The sequence below is a fragment of the Mustelus asterias genome, chromosome 22, assembly GCF_964213995.1.
Source record: "Mustelus asterias chromosome 22, sMusAst1.hap1.1, whole genome shotgun sequence".
NCBI lineage: Eukaryota > Metazoa > Chordata > Chondrichthyes > Carcharhiniformes > Triakidae > Mustelus > Mustelus asterias.
Window position 1 is genome coordinate 10,582,546 of NC_135822.1, and position 26,887 is coordinate 10,609,432.

At 42.7% G+C, this 26,887-nt stretch overlaps 1 protein-coding gene across 2 annotated transcripts in view; it reads left to right on the forward strand.

Annotated features, from left to right (window-relative positions):
- Positions 1-26,887, forward strand: part of ptpn11b (protein tyrosine phosphatase non-receptor type 11b) — a 149,889-nt gene that overhangs the window by 72,696 nt on the left and 50,306 nt on the right. For both annotated transcript variants that reach the window (XM_078238742.1, XM_078238743.1), the window contains exon 3: positions 18,179-18,373. In XM_078238742.1, coding sequence (XP_078094868.1) covers positions 18,179-18,373 — 195 coding nt within the window. The remainder of the gene's footprint in view (positions 1-18,178; positions 18,374-26,887) is intronic.

Below are 26,887 nucleotides of genomic sequence, written 5' to 3' on the forward strand. Positions count from 1 at the left end.
TAAAAGTGTTGTATAAATGCAAGTTGATCTTGTATCAAAACTAGGGAGGACCCTAGAGTCTGCTAAGGCAGAAAGGATAGTAAGGTGTGAGAAATGGATCATAGCATCAGGGAACACTAGGTACGATATCATAGTATCTTGCAGTACTGGGGAACTGGGATGTAGGAACACTAAGAGGGGGATCTCATGATCTGGGAGTACTCTTAGAGTTGCTCATGCTCTGCCACTCCATGGGGCTGAGGTTGACCAATTTTGTGAGTCAACATTACTAGAAAATGTGCATGAAGTTGATATATAACAGTTTGTGGCATGCACGAATGGGTCATCTATCTGGACGGTATTGTTCCTCGCTCTGGCACTTACCTGAAGGTCTGACATTTTCGCATATGGATTCTGTGTTTACTGCATCTTCATTAACACCAGCTGTTACCTTCTACAAGGGAAGTGTTCAACTTATTACTGAACAGAATCCTTCATATTACCAAACAGAGCTATCTTCTACAAACAGCAGCACCTCCACTTCGCCATCCATCCAACCGAGGACTCGGTTCCAATGCCATCGCAGAGAGACTCCATCTACTACCTATACTTTTCTGCCCTGCTTATTTTATTCCTAGCCACTTTGTACCATCCCAAATATTTCCTGCTGCCCATTTTCCTTTGCCAATCAAATATTTATATTCTTCACCTTCAGCGACTTTAATTTGATTTGGTTTGATTTATTATTGTCACATGTATTATCATACAGTGAAAAGTATTGTTTTTTGCGCACTATAAAGACAAAACACACCATTCATAGAGAAGGAAAGGAGAGAGTGCAGAATGTAGTGTTACAGTCATAGCTAGGGTGTAGAGAAAGATCAACTTAATGCAAGCTAAGTCCATTCAAAAGTCTGACAGCAGCAGGGAAGAAGCTGTTCTGGAGTCGGTTAGTACGTGACCTCAGACTTTTGTATCTTTTTCTCGAAGGAAAGTAGAAGAGAGAATGTCCGGGGTGCGTGGGAGTCCTTAATTATGCTGGCTGCTTTGCCATGGCAACAGGAAGTGTAGGCAGAGTCAATGGATGGGAGGCTGGTTTGCGTGATGGATTGGGCAGAGCAGGAGCCATACCAAACTGACACAACCAGAAAGAATGCTTTCTATGGTGCATCTGTAAAAGTTGGTGAGAGTCGTAGCCGACATGCCAAATTTCCTTAGTCTTCTGAGAAAGTAGAGGTGTCAGTAGGCCGCCTTAACTATAGTGCCTGTATGGGGGGACCAGGACAGGTTGTTGGTGATCGGGACACCTAAAAACTTGAATCTCTCGACCCTTTCTACTTCATTCCTATTGATGTAGACAACAAATAGCAATTTTGCCACTCTTAGTGATAGGCTGTTTGAACTCTGCAAATTAACTACACTCATGTAATTGAGGCGGGTTCCTATTGCATGTGCCCAAAGTGTAGATACGAATGACAGTGTGGAGGGGGCAGTTATTTTTATTATTAGATAATGGGCATTTGAAATCTATTTTGTTATTTCTGCTCTTCATTTAAATGTACAAGAAAATGTGCAGTTAAACTGAGTGCTGTGGTGCTATGTCTGCATTAAGCATTGCTCTGAAGTGGGCTGGGACACCCCCCCCCCCCCCAGCTTACATTTCTACAGTGGAGTATCAAGAAAAATAACCCTTACCCACTCAGTAATCTCGTTCAACATACTCCATTTCCACAAACATCAGGATGGAATTAAGCGTGCGAGAGTATTTCTGTGTAAACTATACCCAAAATGTGCTATAATTGAAATAGGCGTGAAAATGCCAACAATATGCAAGTTAATTAAAAATGTAATATTTTGGACATGTGCAAGGGGAATTTGGAATCTGAAAGTAGACCACCACGTCTTCTGTTTGAGCTGAATGCAAATATAAATTGTGAAAGGCAGATACCTACAACTTTCAGAAAAATTGAAACTGTTATATTTGAATACTAAGCAAATTGTTTAGATATTCCACTGGTTGTATGGTGTAATAATATGAACAGTTAGTATTATCAGATATTAATAATTGTAATGCTTTTATTTTGATATATGGAACAAATTATCTTTACTAAATTACAGCATTATAAATAAAGATGGTAGTTGTCTAAAATATGCACCAAATGCAGCCGAAAAAATGAAAGACACTTGCAAAAGCAGTTGTGCAAAAACATCAAATGTGTATCATTAATTTTATCATGTCCGTTTGTGTATCAGTAACAATGGATAATGCTTGCCATGAAGTATCGTGATGCAATAGGCTCGACATTCAAAGCACACAGCCGTGTTTAATATTATTGAATTAAATATTATTGAATTAAATATAATCTTACACACTTTGAGGATTAGATTCAAAGTACAGGTGCAAAATGGTTGAAGATGCTATTATGGTTTTGATTAATCATTTATATTCAAAAAAGAAACTAAGCTCTTATGATTGATATTAATAAAAAAACAATCTAGAATTCTAAATGTTGATCCTGACCTGATGCTTCTTTGATTTTTTTAAACTAGTTGGCGTAAGTGTTTTTACATTAAAGATCTTATCTAGGCCTGAAAACTGCGGTACGTGGGAGTTTCAGCAGCACTGTGAAATGAAGGTTACCAGTTCTAATTTTGAAGACATTGCAACCACCACATTGTGATAAGATAACTAAATCAGACATTGTAAAAAATACTCACTTTTTTATACACCTGTATTTTCAATACCATGCATTTTTACTATGGTTTTATATAATTGCAGCATTCTCTTTGGAATTTCACAAACAGGAACACACACACTCCACCTGTGCTTTTAAGCGAACCACAAGATTTCTTTCCATTCTCATTATTTTCTGTCATCATACAAGGCAACTTTAAAAATCAGCAAAAGCAAATTCTATCCCACAAAAGCTGAAAAGAAGCACCATTGACACACATAGGGTTCCCACTGATCTTCCACCAAAGTTATAGTGGCTACAAGAAAGAACCTCGGTGGAAGGTCATGGAAACAAACAAGCGGTTATTCTAGCACACGTTGAGTTTTGTAACAGAGATTGAAGACGGAGTTTTCTCAAAAAATGACTATGGGGCGATCTTACCAGTTTGTCATGCCAGTTGTCGAAGTGACAAGCTGGTAAGATCAGGTCAGAGGCAAACAATTGGGTTTGTGCACGGTTTCTTGCGTCTTGCAATGTTACTGATCCCATTCTGCCGGTGAAATTGGCCCTTCAATATTCATCAGGTAATTTAAATGTAATTAGTGAGTCCCAGATGCAACTGTCCGCGCTCACTTGTCCATACCTGCCTGACGGTGGAGGCCCTCACTGGTGAATATCACATATGGTCCCCACCAACAGGGACCTGACATGATGACCCTGTGGTGGAATCGGAGGCCATTGAAGCAGCCCAGGTGGTTCAGGGCAGGGCCAGGAAGTTCTCCTTGATGGTACTGCCAGCCTGGCACCCTGGCACTGCGCATCAGGCACCAGGCAGAGCAAAGGGGGTGGAGCCTGAAGGGAAGGGTGGGACTAAAGTGGAGGGGCGGGGCTGAAGAGAAAGGTGTGGGGTCTGAAGCGGGAGGGGCAGTGACAGATCTAGTGCATTAGGAGATCGGGGTTCCTGTGAAATGGCGTTCCTAAATTCAGCTGGCTTCCTGGCATGAATAGTCTCTGCCCACTCCCCCTGCTGTTGAGAATCACAGTTGGGCTTTTTTTTCCTAAGTACCATATGATTGTATCTGGAGGCTTGCCCAGTTTCAAAATAAGGCGTTTCTCATTTAAGACTGAGATGAGAAATTTCTCCTCTCAAAAGGATCACTAGTCTTTGAAATTCATTTCACCAGAGAGCGTTGGAAATTGGGTCATTGAATATATTTCCCAATTGGCATTTTTCGAATCTATTTCTTGACTGCAACTGCCAAATTGAGATGCTGGCTGGGCGTTTGGCATTTAGACTTCTGGCATCAGGCTGCAGCATTGAGAAAGGAAAATAGGTGGGTAAGCATGGACAGAGAGGGTGCTGGGGACATTAATGGGGAGCTTGAGGATATCTGTGGAGAAAAGAAGATTGCGAGGAGGTCTTGAGCGATCTGGCCAAGGGGGACAGACCCCAAGAGGATGTTCAGGAGATTGCTTAGAGTCCAGAAAGCACTTGAAGGTACAGCGAGTAAGAGATTGTGTGTCATGAAGGGCAATTGAGAGGTGATTAGATTGTGGGGGGTGGTGGGAGTCCAATCAATGGAGTAGTTACCAAGGCAGCTTGCAGAGCTGGGGGAAAGAACTTTGGTTCCTCCTAGCCCACAAGCAGTGCTGGAAATGCGCTTGCAGCTGAATTTCAGCAGTCCTCGCCTTCCTTCAGCTGTCTAGCTTCCCAAGTTCTGGGAAATCGCAGGCACACATCCTTATTGAATATTTAAATAGAAGACCCACCTTCTGAATATGCATTGGCCACTTGTTCCCAATCCTTGCACCACCACCCCCACTACCTGTCCTTCCTCCATTAAACCCAGACATGGGCCTGCCTGAAGCATGTTCCAGCTTCCCATCCATATGTCTCTGTAGGCTTAAATGTCAAGAATGGCCACCCGGACAAAACATCAACAGCACAAGGGATTAATAACTTCATATGGGGGTGGGGGGGAATTAGTGGAAATTGATAAAGAAAAAAAATGCGATGTTTTATCTGAAAACAACTTTTTTTTTTGCCGTTTCAGTCCTCAGAATTGTTAGAAGAATTGGAGAATAGTCGAATTAAAGATTATTCATAATCAAATACTAAGGTCTACACCAGTTTTGACCAATTTGTGGTATTAACTGAAAAAGTAGCATGAAGTCAGATTTTCCCCTCTTTAATAACTAAATCTATTCCTTCTTAAAAATATATATATGTATTTTCCCCACTTCTCATCCAGTTCTGTTTGAGATGTGTACCCTGCCACTACGATCACTGATGATAAGCTGTCATACACAGATATGTATATGATTGGGTGTCTCACTCCCCCCACATTCCTCAAACTCCTGATGTGCCAGGAAAAATCGCCATTTGAGAAATTGTAAGCGTAAAGCCAGTTTCTGCTATTCTGCGCTGTCCTATAGACATGTTTCAAAAAAATCTTCTTTCTTCACTATTTTTGTTTACTATTAATGAAGGAAGCGGTGATGATATCTGTCTTTTTGTTCCTAGCATCTCTTGTAAATCAACTTCATGTGTGGGTGGCGGAAATGAGCAAATGACAAACATAATTTAAAAAGATGACACCTAGTACAATTTATTCAACTACGAATCTTCAATATTTTTAATAATTAGCCTCTATATTGTCAAGAAAAAGAGTCAGGATTAAAAATATTTGAAACATTACTATCAATTTGCCAGATCCATTTTAATTTGAAATAAAAACCTAGTGCTGGAAATATTCAGCAGGTTTGGCAGCATCTGTGGAGTGAGAAAGTGTTAATATTTGAGTTGAATGTGGCATTTCTCATTTTAATTTGATAGTATTTTAGTTAAGCACATCATTTAACTTTTTTTTTGATTTAAAGATAAGTATAGATATTTAAACGATGCAGAACTAGAATTTTTTCAAGTACTTTGGTTTATATATACAATGGGCGGGACTTTATGGCCTCGCTTGGGCAAGACTGGAAATTCCCACCCAAGGTCAACAGAGATTTCTGTTGTCGGACCTTTGCCCACGCCAATTCCATGGTGGATGAGGTGGTAGCATTCTGGCCATTATATAACTAGCAGAATTGGATCTGCTCTGTACCTGTTCAATATTTCCATTCTTTGCTCTTAGTCAAATTATAATTTTAAGGTGTCTTTGAAAGAAATTGCAGTCATTTTTTCCTAATCTCACCACTAAATGTATTTAAAATCCGTGGAAATGTATTAGAAAGTAACAGTTAATAATGCAAACTTACTAAAAGCAACTGAATATCATAATGGCCAAACCCATATGTTTTGAAGCATTTAACAGTTAAACTCTCCATAAAAGAAAGACTTGCATTTCTGACCAGGGTGAGGTTAGGGCCGGTCAAGGACAGTAGTGGGAACTTGTGTATGGAGTCAGTAGAGATAGGCGAGGTGATGAATGAATACTTTTCTTCAGTGTTCACCAAGGAGAGGGGCCATGTTTTTGAGGAAGAGAAGGTGTTACAGGCTACTAGGCTGGAGGAAATAGATGTTCGGAGGGAGGATGTCCTGGCAGTTTTGAATAAACTGAAGGTCGATAAGTCCCCTGGGCCTGATGAAATGTATCCTAGGATTCTTTGGGAGGCAAGGGATGAGATTGCAGAGTCTTTGGCTTTGATCTTTGGGTCCTCGCTGTCCACGGGGATGGTGCCAGAGGACTGGAGAATGGCGAATGTTGTTCCTCTGTTTAAGAAAGGGAATAGAAATTACCCTGCTAATTATAGACCGGTTAGTCTTACTTCGGTGGTTGGTAAATTGATGGAAAAGGTCCTTAGAGATGGGATTTACGACCATTTAGAAAGATGCAGATTAATCCGGGATAGTCAGCATGGATTCGTGAAGGGCAAGTCGTGCCTCACAAATTTGATAGAATTTTTTGAGGAGGTAACTAAGTGTGTTGCTGAAGGTAGGGCAGTTGATGTCATATACATGGATTTTAGTAAGGCGTTTGATAAGGTCCCCCATGGTCGGCTTATGATGAAAGTGAGGAGGTGTGGGATAGAGGGAAAGTTGGCCGATTGGATAGGTAACTGGCTGTCTGATCGAAGACAGAGGGTGGTGGTCGATGGAAAATTTTCGGATTGGAGGCAGGTTGCTAGCGGAGTGCCGCAGTGCTTGGTCCTCTGCTCTTTGTGATTTTTATTAATGACTTAGAGGAGGGGGCTGAAGGGTGGATCAGTAAATTTGCTGATGACACCAAGATTGGTGGAGTAGTGGATGAGGTGGAGGGCTGTTGTAGGCTGCAAAGAGACATAGATAGGATGCAAAGCTGGGCTGAAAAATGGCAAGTGGAGTTTAACCCTGATAAATGTGAGGTGATTCATTTTGGTAGGACTAATTTAAATGTGGATTACAGGGTCAAAGGTAGGGTTCTGAAGACTGTGGAGGAACAGAGAGATCTTGGGGTCCATATCCACAGATCTCTAAAGGTTGCCACTCAAGTGGATAGAGCTGTGAAGAAGGCCTATAGTGTGTTAGCTTTTATTAACAGGGGGTTGGAGTTTAAGAGCCGTGGGGTTATGCTGCAACTGTACAGGACCTTGGTGAGACCACATTTGGAGTATTGTGTGCAGTTCTGGTCACCTCACTATAGGAAGGATGTGGAAGCGCTGGAAAGAGTGCAGAGGAGATTTACCAGGATGCTGCCTGGTTTGGAGGGTAGGTCTTATGAGGAAAGGTTGCGGGAGCTAGGGCTGTTCTCTCTGGAGCGGAGGAGGCTGAGGGGAGACTTAATAGAGGTTTATAAAATGATGAAGGGGATAGATAGAGTGAACGTTCAAAGACTATTTCCTCGGGTGGATGGAGCTATTATAAGGGGGCATAACTATAGGGTTCGTGGTGGAAGATACAGGAAGGATATCAGAGGTAGGTTCTTTACGCAGAGAGTGGTTAGGGTGTGGAATGGACTGCCTGCAGTGATAGTGGAGTCAGACACTTTAGGAACATTTAAGCGGTTATTGGATAGGCACATGGAGCACACCAGGATGGTAGGGAGTGGGATAGCTTGATCTTGGTTTCAGATAAAGCTCGGCACAACATCGTGGGCCGAAGGGCCTGTTCTGTGCTGTACTGTTCTATGTTCTATGTTATGACCTCCCAAAGCACTTTACAGTCGATGAAGTACTTTTCAAGTATAATTACTGTTGTAATGTAGGAAATGCAGCAGCCAATTTGTGTACAACAAGCTCCTACAAATAATCATGAGATAATCATAGAATTCCTACAGTGCAGAAGGAGGCCATTTGGCCCATTGAGTCTGCACCAACTTACCAAAAGAACATCTTGCCAAGTGCCCTATTCCCATAACCCCCGCACATTTGCCTTGTAAATTCCCCTAATTCCCTACACACCTTTGGACACAAATGGGCAATTTACCATGGCCAGTCCACCTAACCTGCACATTTTTGACTGGATAATGACTGGATTTTTTCTTCCAGTAATATGATTGAGTGACAAAGAAATGGATTAGACACCAGGATAAGTCCCTGTTTTTCTTGGAAATCGCATTGTGGAATCTTTTACCTCAATCTGGGAGAGCAGATGAAGTTTCAGTTTAACATCTTATCCAGAAGACATCACCTCCAAAGGCACAGTGTCTCTCTCGGTATTGCCCTGATGTGTCAGCTTGGATTATAGTGGATTCCTGGGTGGAACTTTAACCCACAACCTTCTGACTCCACCAGAAGTGTTATCCATTAAGACACAGCTGACACTGGTCAGCGTGTTATTGTAACCTTGTGCTAAGATTTTTTTTTAAAAGGAAACTACAGCTTGTTGCAATACCAGCTGTTATCAGAATGTCAGCTCAGTGAGGATTAGTGAGTTCTGTTTTCTTGGAAGAACGTAAGGAACAAGAGGCCATTCAGCCCCTTGAACCAGCTCTGTCATTTAGTAAAATCATGGCTGATCTGATTGTGGCCTTAACTCCACCTTCCTACCTGACCCTTTCAACCCTTGACTTCTTTGTCAGTTAAAAATCTGTATAACTCGACCTTGAATATGTTCAATAACCCAGCCTCCACTGATGTATGTAGAAGAGAATTCTATACACTTCACAACCTTCTGAGAGAAGAAATTTCTCCTTTTCTCCATCTTAAATGAGAAACCTCTTTATTATGAAACTGTGCCACCTAGTTCGAGATTCCCCTACGGAGGAAACATCCTCTCAGCATCTACCCTGACAAGCCTCTTGGAGTCTTATATATTTCAATAAGATCACCTCTCATTCTTCTAAGCTCCAATGGGTATGGGCCCGACCTGCTCAATCTTTCCTCATAAATCAAAGCCCTCATTCCAGGAATCAGCCAAGTGAACTTTCTCTGAACTGCTTCCAACGCAAGTATGATCAAAGAAGGATCAGTCCTTCATCCTATAGTGGTGAGGTTTTCTATTTATAATCCTAATAAAATTAAACATGAAGATTATTTCCAATATTCACTTATCAAAACCAATAAATAGCTCTGTACCATTTAATTACAGCTTACACAGTTGTGGGCTTTAGTGAGATCATGTTAAAAAGGAAATATATATCATTACCTCATGGAGCCTGCAAGTGATACTGAATTTTGTTGTACCTGTTTTCTGGGTGAAAAAGGGGGAACGGAAGAGGGCCAACCTGCCATACCAAACAAAATCGGAAATCTATATGTCAGATATTGGGTTGGATGTTATAAAGGCATCCTGAGAGGGTGCCTACATCCAGCATTGAAACTTTGAATATGCTAATAAGTGACCTGGAGCTTATTTTTGGACCTATCCTGGAAATGTATTTGCCCTGAGCGTTGCTGCGCTCAGGATTACCTGGTGTGCATTTAATCTAATAAATGACCCTTAAAAGGACAGCTGGAGGCCACCAAAATGCTACTTTTTTTTTAAAGAAAATACTTCGCTTAACTCCTCTCTGCCTCTTAGCACTTCAAGAGACAAGGCAAGCAGCCGGAAATCAAAGGAGACCAGAGAGGCAAGCTGACTCTAGAGGCATAGCAGGTGCTGGCAGCTCACTCAAAAAAAATTAAAACAGGAACAATATTGGGTAGTCCTTGGACTAGTCTCCTCTGCCTTCTATAGCATGAGGCATTCGCTTTGCACCCAAACCAATTTATCAGCCATTTATATCAGAAGCCATGTTGGATTGGCCAATTGCAAGGATCTCTTTTTCATTCAGTTAAAAATGCTCGAATCAAAGGCACCTTTATGGTATCATTGCGCTGTTTTTCAATTCAAAGGGGGGGGGGGGGGGGGCGGTGCACATACAACGATATTCTTTCATAAACTGCAGCATGTAAACAAAAGCATGTTTTGGAGAGGAATCTCTGACATAGGGATATTAGTGCTTGCATGCACTTTACTGCCATTTCTCTCTCATGCTCTTAATCTCTTTCAACTATGGAACATATTTAAGCTAAATATTTGGATACCATGTCAACCATCTTGAAATATGCTGCTGTGTTTGAGACGTACAGATACCACAGTATAAGGAACATTTCTCGAAGTCGGACCAAAACATGCATAAATGTTTATAATTGTGTTTATGAGGTATCTTTTCCTCTGTGTGTAATGTAAATACCAAGTAATTTTACCACACTGGCTTTATAAACATATGACGGATATTTCATTTACAAGGAGATACTGTTGACTTGTACAAGATTTTAGTAAGGCCACATTTGGAGCATTGTGTACAATTTCATTTAAGAAGGAATTAAAGGTAATGGGAAATGGACACTGCAGATTCATGAGGATGTCACCAGAGATTAGGGGTTGCAATAATGAAAAGAAACATGAGAAGTTGGTGCTGTTTTACTGGTTATGAGATGATAAAGATCTTCAAAGTTATGATAATATAAGTAATGATTGTTTCAGTGACTGGTGATTGAGATGGAACAAGAGGGGCATGAGTTTAAGATGATCACATAAGTAATTAAAAAGGAGGTCAGAAAGAGTTTATTTATTGGGTGGTGAAAAAGTGAGCATATCAGGTGAACAAACATGAGTGTAATTTGGAATAAATGCCTCATGAAGAGAATAACTCTGTCATGAGTTTATGAGTCAACTGTTATGGGAGAATTTTAAGCCACTTTGCCTGTGGAAATGGGGTATATCCAGTTAAGTTGTCTGTATAAAGATCTACTGCTTCATTCCGACTTGATTCCTGCCTACGGTGGCACAGTGGTTAGCACTGCTGTCTCACAGCACCAGGGATGCGGGGTTCGATTCCAGGCTTGGGTCACTCTCTGTGCGGAGTCTGTACGTTGTCAGCGTGTGTTTCCTCCCACAGTCTGAAAGATGTGCTGATTAGGTGCATTGGCCATGCTAAATTCTCCCTCCGTGTAACCGAACAGGTTGGTGTGGGGCAACTAGGGGATTTTCACAGTAACTTCATTGTAGTGCTAATATAATCCTACTTGTGACTAATAAATAAACTTTAAAACCTCACTTCATTGTCATCTTAAATGAGGATATTTCTTAGCCAGCCTAGGTACCCATCTGACTCAGGCACGGGCCACATGATACATTCACATCAAGGCCCTATGATTTCATTAGATTGCCAGTAACATTTTCCTGATCTACTGAGTGGTCTGCCATGAAGACGGCTCAGTAAGCAAAACTTGCCAGCAAGGCAAGTCAAAAAGTTTCCATATCGAGACCAAGAGAAGCAGAAGTGGTTTGCTGGTCTCTATAATGAAAGTGTACACCTCCGCTGCCCTACAGTCTCTTCTCTTTCCATGTATAAGGTGTCTTCACACCCAGTGATTCTGACTTGCCTGAAACCAATCGGCTGCCTCTTACCACCCATTTTGGACAAACATCTGTCCAAGGATATGCAAATGAAGTCCATGAGTTAACAGCTCAAGTTTCAAACAATGCCAAGTAGGTTATGAACTGCCACCAGAAGAAGAACTGATGCTTACAGGAAATCTCCTTCTAACATGCTCGGAGGGTGATTCACTCACTCACAGATCCTTTTAACTGACTGTCTACATGGGCTGCTAACTTTGAAGCTGGTACTTGCAAAGATGTGAATCAGAGATGATTGGTGGGATTTTCCACACCCGCTGCGGCATGTTTCGCAGCAGCGGGTATCCTCCAGAGGACTGTTCACCCTAGAAGAAGAAAGGGGGTGTTGCTGTGTGCTGTATTGAAAGGTTCTAATTTTGCTCATAGCAGAATGGTATCATTCTCACAATCCATGATGGAGAAGTGGAGGCCATAGCAGGTGCAAAATGTAGAGGTGGTAGCAGAAGGAGATTCAACAATGTGTTGCTATCCTTTGGAGGAGAGGGAAGTGGGGTTGGGGAAAAGTTTGAGTGTGTTGAGGTTGAGCAAAGACTAAGGAAGGTGTGAGTATGAGCATTGCCGTAACAGCTCTGTTGCCAGCTCCTCAGCATAATTTTAACGGCACTGTTTGATTTGATACCTTTTTCCCACCAGTCAAAAATCTTTCCTCCTGCTGAACTCCTGCATAAGGACCACCATGACAAAATCTTGGGGCCTTACAATTCTCAATATGACTGTGTATTCTTTCACTTCTGCTTTCAACTGGGCACTGTGATATCATGTCCTACCCACTTTGGATGTAATTTGAAAATTTCCCGCTCCCCATTGAGTCTCTTTTTAACTTTTAAAATAGCATTGCGTTTTGTTATGATAGCAACTATCAGTTTAACACATCTTTTGGAAAAAAAAAGGTCTTGATAATACATTATGTGGGTGGCACAGTGGTTAGTACTGCTGCCTCAGAGCACCAGGGACCTGAGTTTGATTCCTGGCTTGGGTCACTGTCTGTGTGGAGTTTGCACATTCTCCCCTTGAAATTCAACAGAGACTTGTGACTGTGTATCACTCTCCTTGTGTCCTCCACTGATAAGGCTCTGTGAGCAAGATGTATTGAATCCCTATTGTTTCACAGTCCTTCCTTCAATTAGGCACATCCCCACTCATTTCTGCAAACAACTAGGCCAAAAGATAAGAACAAACATTAATAGAAGCTAAAAGTTTAATGCAAGTCTCACAAGCTACAGAATTGTGAGGAAAAACAGCGTCAGAGATACCTGAGACAGATTTATCTTTCCAATTTCATCATAAAATACACCAATGCTTACCCACAGTTCTTGAAACATTAACATTAACTCTGCCAGTTTAAACAAGACAGGCTAATTCTATTTCCGATTTGCAAATTTCAATTTGTATTGTAACATACAACTAACACTTCAACAAAATTTGTATATAGCGTCTCTAATGTAGTAACGCATTCCCAGGGGCTTCACAGGAGTATTATAAGCAACGAGGTTAAGTTTTGAGGCGTACGTTAAAGGAGGAAGGAAAGGTAAACAGGCCTTCATTAAAATGTCCTTCATTAATCTACTGAGGTTGATCCAATAAATGAACTTTTCTCGTATGTTGCTCTGCCCTATTTGCTATCGTAAGAAGTCTCACAACACCAGGTTAAAGTCCAACAGGTTTATTTGATAACACGAGCTTTCAGAGCGCCGCTCCTTCATCAGATGAGTGAAGAGTTGGGTTCACAAACAGGTCATATATAGGCACAGACTCGATTTACAAGGTAATGGTTGGAATGCGAGTCAGGTCATCAGGTCTTTACAGGTGTAGACAAAACTAGTGGAGAGAGGGTTAAGCACAGGTTAAAGAGGTGCCTACCCCAATCCAACGCCGGCATTTCCACATCATGGCTATTTGCTATACATGGGATAAACATTTATGCAAATACAACCTCACTAGATTTGTGGCATATTTAACTTTCAGTGCTTCAGATGTCAAAGCCTTGACTTTGGTATAAATACTTTTCATTGAACGACTGATGCAGCATCCAGACGCACCAAATCACCGAAAGTGTATTTTCCAGTGTAAGTATTACTGTGGGATTGTAACAACCTTGGGATTCAGATATTGTGGAATCCATCCTATTTATATTGCAAAGTATATTCCACAGCTTTTGCAGCAACAAGAGAACTACAGCACATGCACAGGCTTGTGTCCAGATCCTTGTTTGAAGGTCATCATTTGAAACTTTATTTTCTGGGCTCCAGAATTTAATAACTGCTCTGTATTATTGACCTGAAAAGCTAGTGTTTGGTAATCTAACAATATCAAAATCCTTAAGTATTGGCGCATCTTGAAATAATACTATACAGGTACCGGACCCCTTATTGGGCATCCCAAAATTAAGAAGAACCTAAAAGCCAACCTTAAAACTGATTACATTCAAAGCTGGTACTCTGGGTGGCAATTTGAATAAAACCCTTTCTTTCTCGATATTTTTCATACGTTATTCTAAGTATTATAAGTGCATGCTAGGCCTGGGATCCAAAATCCGTAAACTCCGGTCCATGCCTGGTGCCGAACTTCCTGGATATAAGGTTTGGTACCTGTAATACAAAAATCTGCATCAGTTATTCATATTAGGAAATCTTAAAGTGAAAGCATGAAATGAATGTCTGTGTGACAACCCCTTTAAAACGGATCATTCGGTTTGTATTTTAGTACTTAAAGTAGTAAATGTCTTATATCTATAATGGTGTGATGAGCAATACCATTTTTAAAAATTCATTTGTGGGCATTAATGTCACTGGCTGGCCAGCATTTATTGCCCATCCCTAGTTGCGCTTGAACTGAATGGCTTGCTAAGCCATTTCAGAGGGTACTTGAGAGTCAACCCGTTGCTGTGGCTCTGGAGTCGCATGTAGGCCAGACCAGGTAAGGACGGCAGATTTCCTTTCCTACATTATGGGTTTTTCCGACAATGGTTTCCTGATCATCAGTAGATTCTCAATTCCAGTTTTTAAAAAAAATTGAATTCAAATTCTGCCATGGTGGGATTTGAACCCAAGGTCCCAGAACATTAGCTGAGATTCTAGATTAGTAGTCTAACAATAATACCACTAGGCCATTGCCTCCCTATGTTTTTACTAATAAAAATTTGCTTAGGGAACAGTAAATGAAACAGATAATTACTAAAGATTGGTTTCACATTAAGACGGAGGAAAATCAAAGAGGAGTGTTACACCCAATCTACTAGGCTTAGTAATGTCACCAATGGACAGCTGCAACCATGTAAGTCTGAGTTACTACATTGAGGCCCACAACTCATTGAGGCCCAACGCAGTTGGGGCCCACAACTTTGAACTGAACTAAGTCTACTTGATTCTAGGAAAACATGCTGCTGGTTAAGTACACGATTTCAAGCGCTTACTGCCCTGTTAAGGCTGCCGCTTCGGCAGCCGGCGTTTTGAAAGGGGCCTTCCCTTAAGCAGACCGAGCTGCCTGATTCGTACAGTGGGCCATGCAATCATGCTTATTGGACATTGGTATTGTATGCGGAAAGAAGAAAAATCGAGACAAGAGTTGCTCATTTCTGTTTGGATGATTCAATCAAGGAAGCTCAGAGACCTAAATTATTTTCAAAAGAGAAAGACTTGCATGCCTTTCACGATTTCAGGACATGCCGATGTGCTTTGCAGACAATGAAGTATTTTTGAAGTGTAGCCACTGTTGTAATGCAAGAAATTTGGCAACCAATTTGCACACAGCAAGCTTCCAAAACAGCAATTCGGATGTTGATTGAGGGATAAATATATGCCCAGGACACCGGGACACTTGCTCTTCTTCGAAATAGCTTCAAGGAGTCTTTTACGTTCACGTGAGATGTTGGACAGGAGTTCGGTTTAACATCTCATTTGAAAGGAGGTACCTCTGAAAGTGCAGCACTCCCTCATTACTGCACTGGGCTGTCAGCATAGACTTTCATGCTCAAGCACTTGAACCCACAGTGTTGCCCACTGAGTCACGTCTCACACCGAAAACATAAAGCACTTTAAGTGGAAAAAAAAGTGAGGGGGCGGGGTGCATGGGAGATTGAATGTAAAACCCGACAATTAAAAATAAAATTCATAAAGTGATGTTGTAGATTTACGATTAAATAATGTTGAGCATATTCAGCATCTTCATTGAAACATTTACATTTTGTGTGATCGTGCAAGATCAGTAAAAAGAACGGCCCTGGAAATGGTTAATAAAATTAGATTGAGCAAAATTTCAAGTTGTATTTTTTTCCTCTATTTCACACGAGGTACCTAGAGGATGTGTGGGGGCGAGCGTTTGGATTTAAAAGAAATGATACAACCGCAAGCATGATAATCCAGTCGAGTTAAGTACTTGCCTTGTTCACCACTCTGTTCAAGATACCAGATAATGATGTCACATGATATTATTGGGCACTGAGCTCTCACTGTGGAACGCTACGAGGCCTCAAGTTCCAAAGTACTTAAAGGTTGCATTCAGCATCTGGCTAATCTACTTTTGTACTGTAAACCATCATTTGCATTAACTGTAACTGTAAGCTTGTTAGTTTTGATTCTGAATGGCAAAAGTCAAAGCTCAAGACGCAATTGGACAACATAATGATGAACGTAAGGATTAGATGCTTTTCATTGGTCATCCAGAATAAGTCTTGGGTAACCAACTATGATGTGCTTTGTTTCTATACTTCTATTAAAAATACACTGGTTCCAGAATTATAAACTTGGAAAAGCAGCCAGCATAATCAAGGACCTCACGCACGCCGGACATACTCTCTCCTACCTTTTCCGTCAAGAAAAAGATACAAAAGTCTGAGATCACATACCAGTTGACTCAACAGTTTTTTCCCTGCTACTATCAGACTTTTGAATGGACCTACCTTATTGATGCACGATTAAATCACTCGGGAGGCTGGATCGTACCCGGGAAATAAAGGCTTTTATTAGTAACAAGAATGGAGCATACTATATAACAATACAATCCCAGACTAAAGGGTCACCAGGCAGTGCAGTGACCTTTATACTCCTCCAGGTAGGCGGAGCCAACCGGAGTATACCACAACAATATCAACAGGTAGAACACCCCAACCCTAACCCCAACAGTAACATATGTACAAGCACCCATAGTGCTGACCATCTATGGTTCAGTACCCATAGTGGTAACCATCTATGGTTCACCACACTTATATTAAGCTGATCTTTACGCTAGCTATGACTATAATACTATATTCTGCACCCTCTCCTTTCCTTCTCCTGAAGTACTCTATGAATGGTATGTTTTGTCTTTATAGCACGCGAGAAACAATACTTTTCACTGTATCCCAATACATGTGACAATAAATCAAATCTAATCAAAACTGGTGCCGTTTTTGTTTTCTTATTCAGGGATAAGTTGTGGGAAAACAGCTAATTACTGAGCTCCCAAATGCATGTGCCTGTCTTTATGTCAGTACTTAGTTCTCAAGCAGTCCATTGGTTCCCCTCCATCACTCCAGAGTTTTCACACAATGTTTGAGCTTCCAAACTCATTGTCTAATAGTGAGTTCAGATGCCTTAACAAATTTCTACATGAGAACCTTTCAAAACAAGTCCGTTATTTGCATGTTCTATTCAGGGAAAGAAAACTTCAGTGTAAAAAAAAAAGTACTTGCATATACATTTGAATATGATTGCCTGCACCACAATGCAAAATGAATATTGTTTTGAATATCTATTTTTATTCTATTGTACTCTATGACCTACTCGCACAGAGCTTTTATAAATGCTTTACAACATGTTTCTGAGAATAATGTTTTATTGAAAATGTAAAACATTTATGCTATATATTGGTCAGATTTCATAGTCATTTCCAGCTCCACCTTGTTTTACACCAAGTAATACACAACAGTACCTTAATCCTTGCATGTTTCTCATAGAATAATGATTACTTATAGGTACATCTGTGCATTTGAGGACTGTGGTATGTCAAGCATCATGTGCCTTCAGGGAATTTGCGGAAAAATGCAATTTGTGCAAAATACACAGCCCTACTTCTGTATTGGTTTAGCAGATGTAACAAAACTGGACTATAGGATTTTTTTGAAGTTTGCAGTATGCAATTTAGGGTGGCACAGTGATTAACGCTGCTGCCTCACAGTGCCAGGGATCTGGGTTCAATTCCGGCCTTGGATTACTGTCTGTGTGGAGTTTGCATGTTCTCCCCATGTCTGTGTGTGTTTCCTCTGGGTGCTCTGGTTTCCTCCCACACTCCAAAGATGTGCGGGTTAGTTGGATTGGCCATGCTAAATTGCTGTTTAGTATCAGAAAGATTAGTGAGGTAAATACTTGAGGTTACGGGGATAGGGCCTGGGTGCAATTGTTGTCGGTGCAAGCTCGATGGGCTGAATGGCCTCCTTTTGCACTGTTAGTATTCTATGATTCTATTCTATGAATTTAAACTAGAAATTCGGCACTTAAGAAGAGTGTACATTATTATGCTTATTTAAATGTGGCATGAACCACAATTAAAATAGACCAGTAATATTCTGAAATTAATTGTCAATTTTCCAGTACTGAGCTGATAAGGTATTGACTAACCTTAAATCCAATAAATAGTTGACTGACTCTTAGATTGTACCTGTTTTTCTCGGTTGTAGTTTTATTTTGTTTTCCTCTGTATTTATCTGTCCTTTTTTTCTCAGGCGAAATGAAGAAGTGACGCATATCAAGATCCAGAATACAGGAGACTATTATGACCTATATGGAGGAGAAAAATTTGCAACATTGGCAGAATTGGTTCAGTATTACACAGAGCAGCAAGGTCTTCTACGGGAGAAGAATGGAGATATAATTGAACTGAAATACCCTCTGAACTGCCAAGATCCAACATCTGAAAGGTATTTATTTATCTCCCTGTGCTTCTCAGCTCTTCTGTTTGATAAAATTGTCAGGCAATCTATGTAAGATCTTTGTCATTGTTCTTCCTAGAATTAATTGCAGTGAGTAATCTCAGTTGCCCTTTTATATTTTTTATTCGTTCATGGATGTGGGTGCCGCTGCTAAGGTCAACATACATTGCCCATCCCTAATCTCCCTTGAGAAGATGGTGGTGAGCAGCCTTCTGGAATTTCTTCAGTCTGAGTGGAGTAGATGCTCTCACAGCACAGTAGGTAGGGAGTTCCAGGATTCTGACCCAGGTACAAAGGAACAGCAGTACACTTTCAAATCGGATAGTACATGCCTTTGGAGGGGAACTTGCAATTCATTGTGTTCCTATGTGGCTGCTGCCCTTGTACTTCTAGGCAGCAGAGGTCACAGGTTTGGAAGGCACCATTGAAGAAGTGTTCTTGCAGTGTATATTGTAGTAGCACGTACTGCAGACACTGTATGCCAGTGCTGGAGGGAGTATGTGTTTAATGTGGTCAGTGTTTCTGAGGGTGTGAGATCAAAGCAAGAAAGTTTCACCACAAACTCATGTCTAAAACAAGGACCCCAAGTGATCATGCATGCCCCCCCCACCCCCAAAAGAAATATAAACACCAGGCAATCAATCCGGAGTCCATGTGCAATTTAGCCAAGATCAGGAAAGTAGTGAAGAATAATTAAGTAATAGTTTACCCTTGGAGATGATGTACTTAAGTTTAAGGTTTTTAGCGTTTTAATTCTAGTGGCTGAAAATAGGTGTTATAGGCGCATTTTATTTCCAGCTACCATCAACTGTTATGTCTTGAACAAAGTATTCTCATTGTTGTCACCAAACAATGAATATTATGGGCGGCATGGTGGCACAGTGGGTTAGCACTGCTGCCTCACAGCGCCAGGGATCTGTGTTCAGTACCAGCCTTGGGTGACCGTCTGTGTGGAGTTTCACGTTCTCCCTGTGTCTGCCTGGGTTTCCTCCGGGTGCTCCGGTTTCTTCCCACAGTCCAAAGATGTGCAGGTTAGGTTGATTAGCCATGCTAAATTGCCCCCTTAGTGTCAGGGGGAGTTAGCAGGGTAAATACGTGGGGTTACAGGTATACGGCCTGGGTGGGATTGTTGTCGGTGCAGGCTCAATGGGTCAAATGGCATTGTATTGTCACTGCATTGTAGGGATTCTATGAATCTATGATTCTAAAAATGTTAGAAGATAACTTTAGCCTAACCCATCCATTGAGAAAATAATGGGATCATATCATCTGCCCATTTTATAACACATATTGACGTCAGTGGAAAGTAAAATTGGACGGGTGATAACTTCTCTGCAACATATAAATGCCAATGTTTACACTGAACCTCAGCATTTATGTTTCCAGTTCATTCCACTTTCATACAACAGTGTCAGATACCCAACAGTGAAACGTTAATTGGCAGAGCTGGCACTTTCTGTGCATGATACCACTTGCCAATTTCATTACATTGCCGTGTTTTGAGGAACAAAATGGCTAATAGATTCATGCATCTCCTCTGTCACACTTATTCCTCCTCCGCCTCAATCATTGCTATCTCCTTGAACTCACCAGTTGCATCCTCTGCAATATAACTGGCCATGCTGGTGCTTGCAAGCATTCATGAGAGATGTTGTGTGGTGTTGCTTTTCTCTGGGCTACTGCTAATACTGGGCATAGCTTTACCAGGCCAAAGCTGACAGAAAAAAAGTAGCAATGTAGGTTCATAAGATCACATAAAACAAACAAAAATACAAGAGCTAAAAGCAAAATGCTGCGGATGCTGGAATCTGAAACAAGAACAGAAAATGCTGGAAAATCTCAACAGGCCCGACAGCATCTGTGGAGAGAGAACATAGCTAACATTTTGAGTCTGAATGACCCTTCGTCAGAGGTGATGAAGCTCTGACAAACGGTCACCCACACTCAAAATGATGGCTGTATTCTCTCTCCACAGATGCTGTTGAAAATACAAGGGTTCATTTCTAGAGGGATAGATTTGAAAAACAGAGATGTTGCTAAACTTGTTTTAGAACCTTGGTTTGATCACACTTCGAGTACTATGAACAGTTTTGTCTCCATATAATAAGAAGGATACAGAGGCATTGGGGAATGTGCCAGGAAGATTTACTATAGTGATACCATAACTGAGAGATTACACCGATCAGGAAAGATTGTACAACCTGGAACACTTCTCACTATAAAAGAGAAGACATGGGGATGACCTGGTTGAAGTCTTTAAGATTATGAACGGATTTGGTAGGGGAGACATAAAGAGATGTTTCCACCTGCGGGGGAGACTAGAACTAGGGAACATGAAGGTATAATAGTTACTAATAAATCCAATTGAGGTTCAAGAGAAACTTCTTTACCCATAGGGTGGTTCGAACGTGGAACTTGCTACTGCAAGGATTGGATGGAATTGAGCAGAATTTAGATAAATGAGGGAGAAAAAATAGAAGGACATTGGCATTAGATGAAGAAGAGGGTGGCGCAGTGGTTAGCACTGCTGCCTCACAGTGCCAGGGATCCGGGTTCGAGTCCTGGCTTGGGTCACTGTGTGGAGTTTGCACATTCTCCCCATGTCTGTGTGGGTTTCCTCCAGGTGCTCTGGTTTCCTCCCACAGTCCAAAGATGTGCGGGTTAGGTGGATTAGCCATGCTAAATTGCCCCTTAGTGTCAGGGGGACTAGCTAGGGTAAATGCGTAGAGTTATGGGAATAGGGCCAGGGTGGGATTGTGGTTGGCGCAGACTCGATGGGCCAAATGGCCTCCTTCTGCACTGTAGGGATTCTGTGATTCTAGGAGGTGGGTCATATGCCGCCTTGGCATGGGCATGTTGGTATCAATGATCTGCTTCATATAAACACTATGTAATACTGTGTACCAAGGACAATGATTCGATTGCTGATTCCCAGAAATGCTTTCAAACAGATATCTCATTTAAAAATACTTAGTGTAATGTGTTTGGGTGTTATGCATGTCTTTGATGCGAGTGAGAAGAGAGATTAGAAAATAAGAGGAAGGTAGTATTTGTTTCACCGTTCATTTTGTTTTTGGTGCCCTGAGACACCAGGATGTCGTCTTCCAAACATTTGAGGGTGATTTGCAAATCTTTATCTTGTTGGGACATTTTCCCTTGAGTTTCCTTGTCACCAAGCAAAAGAATGTTGTAAGATGGGCTCTTCCCATACTCAGCAAGAGCCTTGGTATTTTCCAGTTAGAAGTTTAACAACACCAGGTTAAAGTCCAACAGGTTTATTTGGTAGCAAAAGCCACACAAGCTTTCGAGGCTCTAAGCCCCTTCTTCAGGTGAGTGGGAATTCCCACTCACCTGAAGAAGGGGCTTAGAGCCTCGAAAGCTTGTGTGGCTTTTGCTACCAAATAAACCTGTTGGACTTTAACCTGGTGTTGTTAAACTTCTTACTGTGTTTACCCCAGTCCAACGCCGGCATCTCCACATCATGATTTTCCAGTTATACAGAAATTCATGTGTTCAGTGATCATGAGATACACAGCTCTTTTAACTTGGAATATGTTGTACAAAGTTGAAACTACAAGTTTTCAAACTCAATTTAAATAAACAGATGGAGAAAACAAATTTCATTTTTACTTCAGAGACAATTGGAAGACAAATATATGTAATTCTAAGAAGATTTTAGTCTTGATTTAAGCTCCAGGAACCTGCCCGTAACTGATATGAATTGGGACAAGAAGAGTTCCAAGGTGGTAAAAAATACTCCCTCGTGGGGCCAGGATGAGGAGCAGCACCTATGCTGGGACTTGCAATGAATTCTTGAACTGCCCATCTATCCATTTAACTTGGTGTCAGAGACTATTCCCACTTACACAAGTAGCTGCCTTCTGCCACCCAGAACCTTGCTCCACGCATTCTGGCCAGACAGTGATTCTTGCCGATTTTTGGCAGAAATCTCCCGACATTGGAATGAGGCCTGAGATTTAAAATGGCCCAACCCTCAGCTCAGTGCAACCACACAAGTTTTGTGCTTGCCCTGCACAGCTTATGCTACACTCATGTCTTTGAGGTGCATGTTGGAAGTGCAGCAGAGAGGGAGAGATTCGCGAGAGGAGTGCTGCGGGTAAGCGCTGTTATTTTTAACTTACTTTTTCGCGGGTTTTTTCTTTAAAAATATCTAAACCCGGAAGTGGTCGCGCAGGGAGGTCTGGGAGAGAGAGATTTTTTTTTTTCCCCAATAAATTGGAACAGAGAGGAATCCCGATACTCTACACTTGTAGAGTATCCCACCCTCCCTCCTCCTCTAACCTAAAAAAAAAGACCCAGTGAGAGCAGGGCTTTGGAGAAAACAGGAGGAGGAAAGGTAAGTTTAAAATTTTCATTCACTTTTTTTTCCCTGTGTGTTTAAAGGGGCAATTATGAGTGTGAGGCCAGTATGTTGTTCCCAATGTAGGATGTGGGAGGTCCTGGAGGCTCCTAGCCTCCCGGACGACCATATCTGTGCTGGGTGTGTTGAGCTGCGGTTCCTAAGGGACCATGTTAGGGAACTGGAATTGCAGCTCGAGGACCTTCGCCGGGTTAGGGATAGTGAGGAGGTCATTGACAGGAGCTATCGGCAGGTGGTCACACCGGGACCACGGGAGGAGGGTAACTGGGTAACAGTGAGGAAGGAGAAAGCTCAGTTGATGGTGAGCACCCCGGTGGATGTGCCCCTTAATAATAAGTACTCCTGTCTGAGTACTACTGGGGTGGACAGCCCACCTGGGGGAAGCAGCGGTGGCAGTGTCTCTGGAGCTGAGCCTGGCCCAGTAGTGCAAAAGGGTAAGGAAAGGAGGGTAGTGCTAATTGGGGACTCTACGGTGAGGGGGTCAGATAGGCGTTTTTGCGGACACAGACGGGACTCTCGGATGGTGGTTTGCCTCCCTGGTGCAGGGGTCCGGGATGTCTCTGGTCGAGTCCCAGAAATCCTGAAGGGGGAGGGAGAGGAGCCGAAGGTCGTGATGCATATAGGTACTGCTGACATAGGTAGGAAGAGGGAAGGGGTCATGAAAAGAGAATATAGGGAGTTAGGTAGACAGCTGAGAAAGAGGAATGCAAAGGTAGTAATCTCGGGATTGCTGCCTGTGCCGCGGGAGAGTGAGAACAGGAATCAGTGGAGAATGAATGCGTGGCTGAGGGACTGGAGCAAGGGACAAGGATTTGGGTACTTGGATCATTGGGACCTCTTTAGGGGCAGGTGTGACCTGTTTAAAAAAGACGGGTGGCACTTGAATCCCAGGGGGACCAATATCCTGGCGGGAAGGTTGGCTAAGGCTACTGGAGAGACTTTAAACTAGAAAGGTTGGGGGGAGGGAATCGGAATGAGGGGACTGAGAGCGAGGAGGTTAGCTCGCAAATAGATAAGGAATGTAAACAGGGTAAGAGGGAGGTTAGACGAGTGAGGGAGAAGGGAAGTGCTCAGGCTGAAGGTCTGAGATGTGTCTATTTTAATGCCAGGAGTGTTGTGAATAAAGTGGATGAGCTTAGAGCGTGGATTGCTGCTTCGAATTGTGATGTGGTGGCCATTACGGAGACTTGGATGTCTCAGGGACAGGACTGGGTGCTTCAGGTGCCGGGTTTTAGATGTTTCAGGAAGGACAGGGAGGGAGGCAAGAGAGGGGGGGGGAGTGGCACTGTTGATCAGGGATAGTGTCACGGCTGTAGAGAAGGTGGACGCCGTGGAGGGATTGACTACGGAGTCTCTGTGGGTGGAGGTTAGGAACAGGAAGGGGTCGGTAACGTTGCTGGGTGTTTTCTATAGGCCGCCCAATAGTAACAGAGATGTTGAGGAGCAGATGGGGAAACAGATCCTGGAGAGATGTAGGAATAACAGAGTTGTCGTGATGGGAGATTTTAATTTCCCAAACATAGATTGGAATATCCCTAGGGCTAGGGGTTTGGATGGAGAGGAGTTTGTTAGGTGTGTCCAGGAGAGTTTCCTGACACAGTATGTGGATAAGCCTACTAGAGGAGAGGCTGTACTTGATCTGGTGCTGGCTAATGAACCTGGACAGGTGGAGGATCTCTCGGTGGGTGAGCATCTTGGGGATAGCGATCATAATTCTATCTCCTTCACGATAGCATTGGAAAGAGATAGGATCAGGCAGGCTAGGAAAGTGTTTCTCTGGAGTAAAGGGAAATACAGTGTCATCAGGGAGGAAATTAGACGGGTAAATTGGAAGGAGGCATTCTTGGGGAAAAGTACCGAAGGAAAGTGGAGGATTTTCAAGGAATGTTTGTCTGGAGCTCTGCATGACAACGTTCCGATGAGACAGGGGGGTGTTGGTAGGGTACGGGAACCGTGGTGCACGAAGGTTGTGATGAACCTGGTGAATAAGAAAAGAGAGGCGTACAGAAGGTTCAGGGAGCTAGGAGGTGTTAAGGATTTAGAGGAGTATACGGGATGTAGGAAGGAGCTTAAGAAGGAAATTAGGAGAGCGAGAAGGGGTCATGAGAAGGCCTTGGCGGGTAAGATTAAGGAGAATCCCAAGGCTTTCTACAAATATGTCAAGAGTAAAAGGATGAGATGTGAAGGCATAGGACCCTTAAAAGGTGAAGGGGGAAAAGTTTGTGCGGAACCGTTAGAAATGGCGGAGGTGCTTAATGAATACTTTACCTCGGTATTCACGGTGGAAAGGGATCTGGGTGGTTGTACTGCTGGTTTGCGGTGGACAGAAAGGATCGAGCATGTGGACATAAAGAAAGAGGATGTGTTGGAACTATTGAATGGCATCAAGGTTGGTAAGTCGCCGGGACCGGATGGGATGTACCCCAGGTTACTGTGGGAGGCGAGGGAGGAGATTGCGGAGCCTTTGGCGATGATCTTTGCATCGTCGATGGAGACGGGAGAGGTTCCGGAGGATTGGAGGATTGCAGATGTGGTCCCTATATTCAAGAAAGGGAACAGGGACAGCCCGGGAAATTACCGACCGGTGAGTCTAACCTCAGTGGTTGGTAAGTTGATGGAGAGGATCCTGAGAGACAGGATTTATGATCATCTAGAGAAGTTTAGTATGATCAAAAGTAGTCAGCACGGCTTTGTCAAGGGCAGGTCGTGCCTTACGAGCCTGGTTGAGTTCTTTGAAAATGTGACCAAACACATTGACGAAGGAAGAGCGGTGGATGTGGTCTATATGGACTTCAGCAAGGCGTTCGATAAGGTCCCCCATGCAAGACTTCTTGAGAAAGTGAGAGGGCATGGGACCCAAGGGGCTGTTGCCTTGTGGATCCAGAACTGGCTTGCCTGCAGAAGGCAGAGAGTGGCTGTGGAGGGGTCTTTCTCTGCATGGAGGTCAGTGACCAGTGGAGTGCCCCAGGGATCTGTTCTGGGACCCTTGCTGTTTGTCATTTTCATAAATGACCTGGATGAGGAAGTGGAGGGATGGGTTGGTAAGTTTGCTGACGACACCAAGGTAGGTGGTGTTGTGGATAGTTTGGAGGGATGTCAGAAGTTGCAGCGAGACATAGATAGAATGCAAGACTGGGCGGAGAAGTGGCAGATGGACTTCAACCCGGATAAGTGTGTGGTGATCCATTTTGGCAGATCCAATGGGATGAAGCAGCAGTATAATATGAAGGGTACCATTCTTAGCAGTGTAGAGGATCAGAAGGACCTTGGGGTCCGGGTCCATAGGACTCTTAAATCGGCCTCGCAGGTGGAGGATGCGGTCAAGAAGGCGTACGGCGTACTGGCCTTCATTAATCGAGGGATTGAGTTTAGGAGTCGGGAGATAATGCTGCAGCTTTATAGGACCCTGGTTAGACCCCACTTGGAGTACTGCGCGCAGTTCTGGTCACCTCATTACAGGAAAGATGTTGAAGCCATTGAAAGGGTGCAGAGGAGATTTACAAGGATGTTGCCTGGATTGGGGGGCATGCCTTATGAGGATAGGTTGAGGGAGCTTGATCTCTTCTCCCTGGAGAGACGAAGGATGAGAGGTGACCTGATAGAGGTTTACAAGATGTTGAGAGGTCTGGATAGGGTAGACTCTCAGAGGCTATTTCCAAGGGCTGAAATGGTTGCTACGAGAGGACACAGGTTTAAGGTGCTGGGGGGTAGGTACAGAGGAGATGTCAGGGGTAAGTTTTTCACTCAGAGGGTGGTGGGTGAGTGGAATCGGCTGACGTCGGTGGTGGTGGAGGCAAACTCGTTGGGGTCTTTTAAGAGACTTCTGGATGAGTACATGGGATTTAATGGGATTGAGGGCTATAGATAGGCCTAGAGGTGGGGATGTGATCGGCGCAACTTGTGGGCCGAAGGGCCTGTTTGTGCTGTGGCTTTCTATGTTCTATGTTCTTAAGGAATCTTTAGAATGGATTCAGTTCCTGGAAAATTAAGGGACAGCTTGCTCCAAGAACATACTTTCATGGCCACCATATTGGTTACCACTGGAACGGCTACATTGAATTTTATCATTTTTGAAGATTTCTAGACACATCTGTGGTCGATTGTCACAAGTGACACTAACC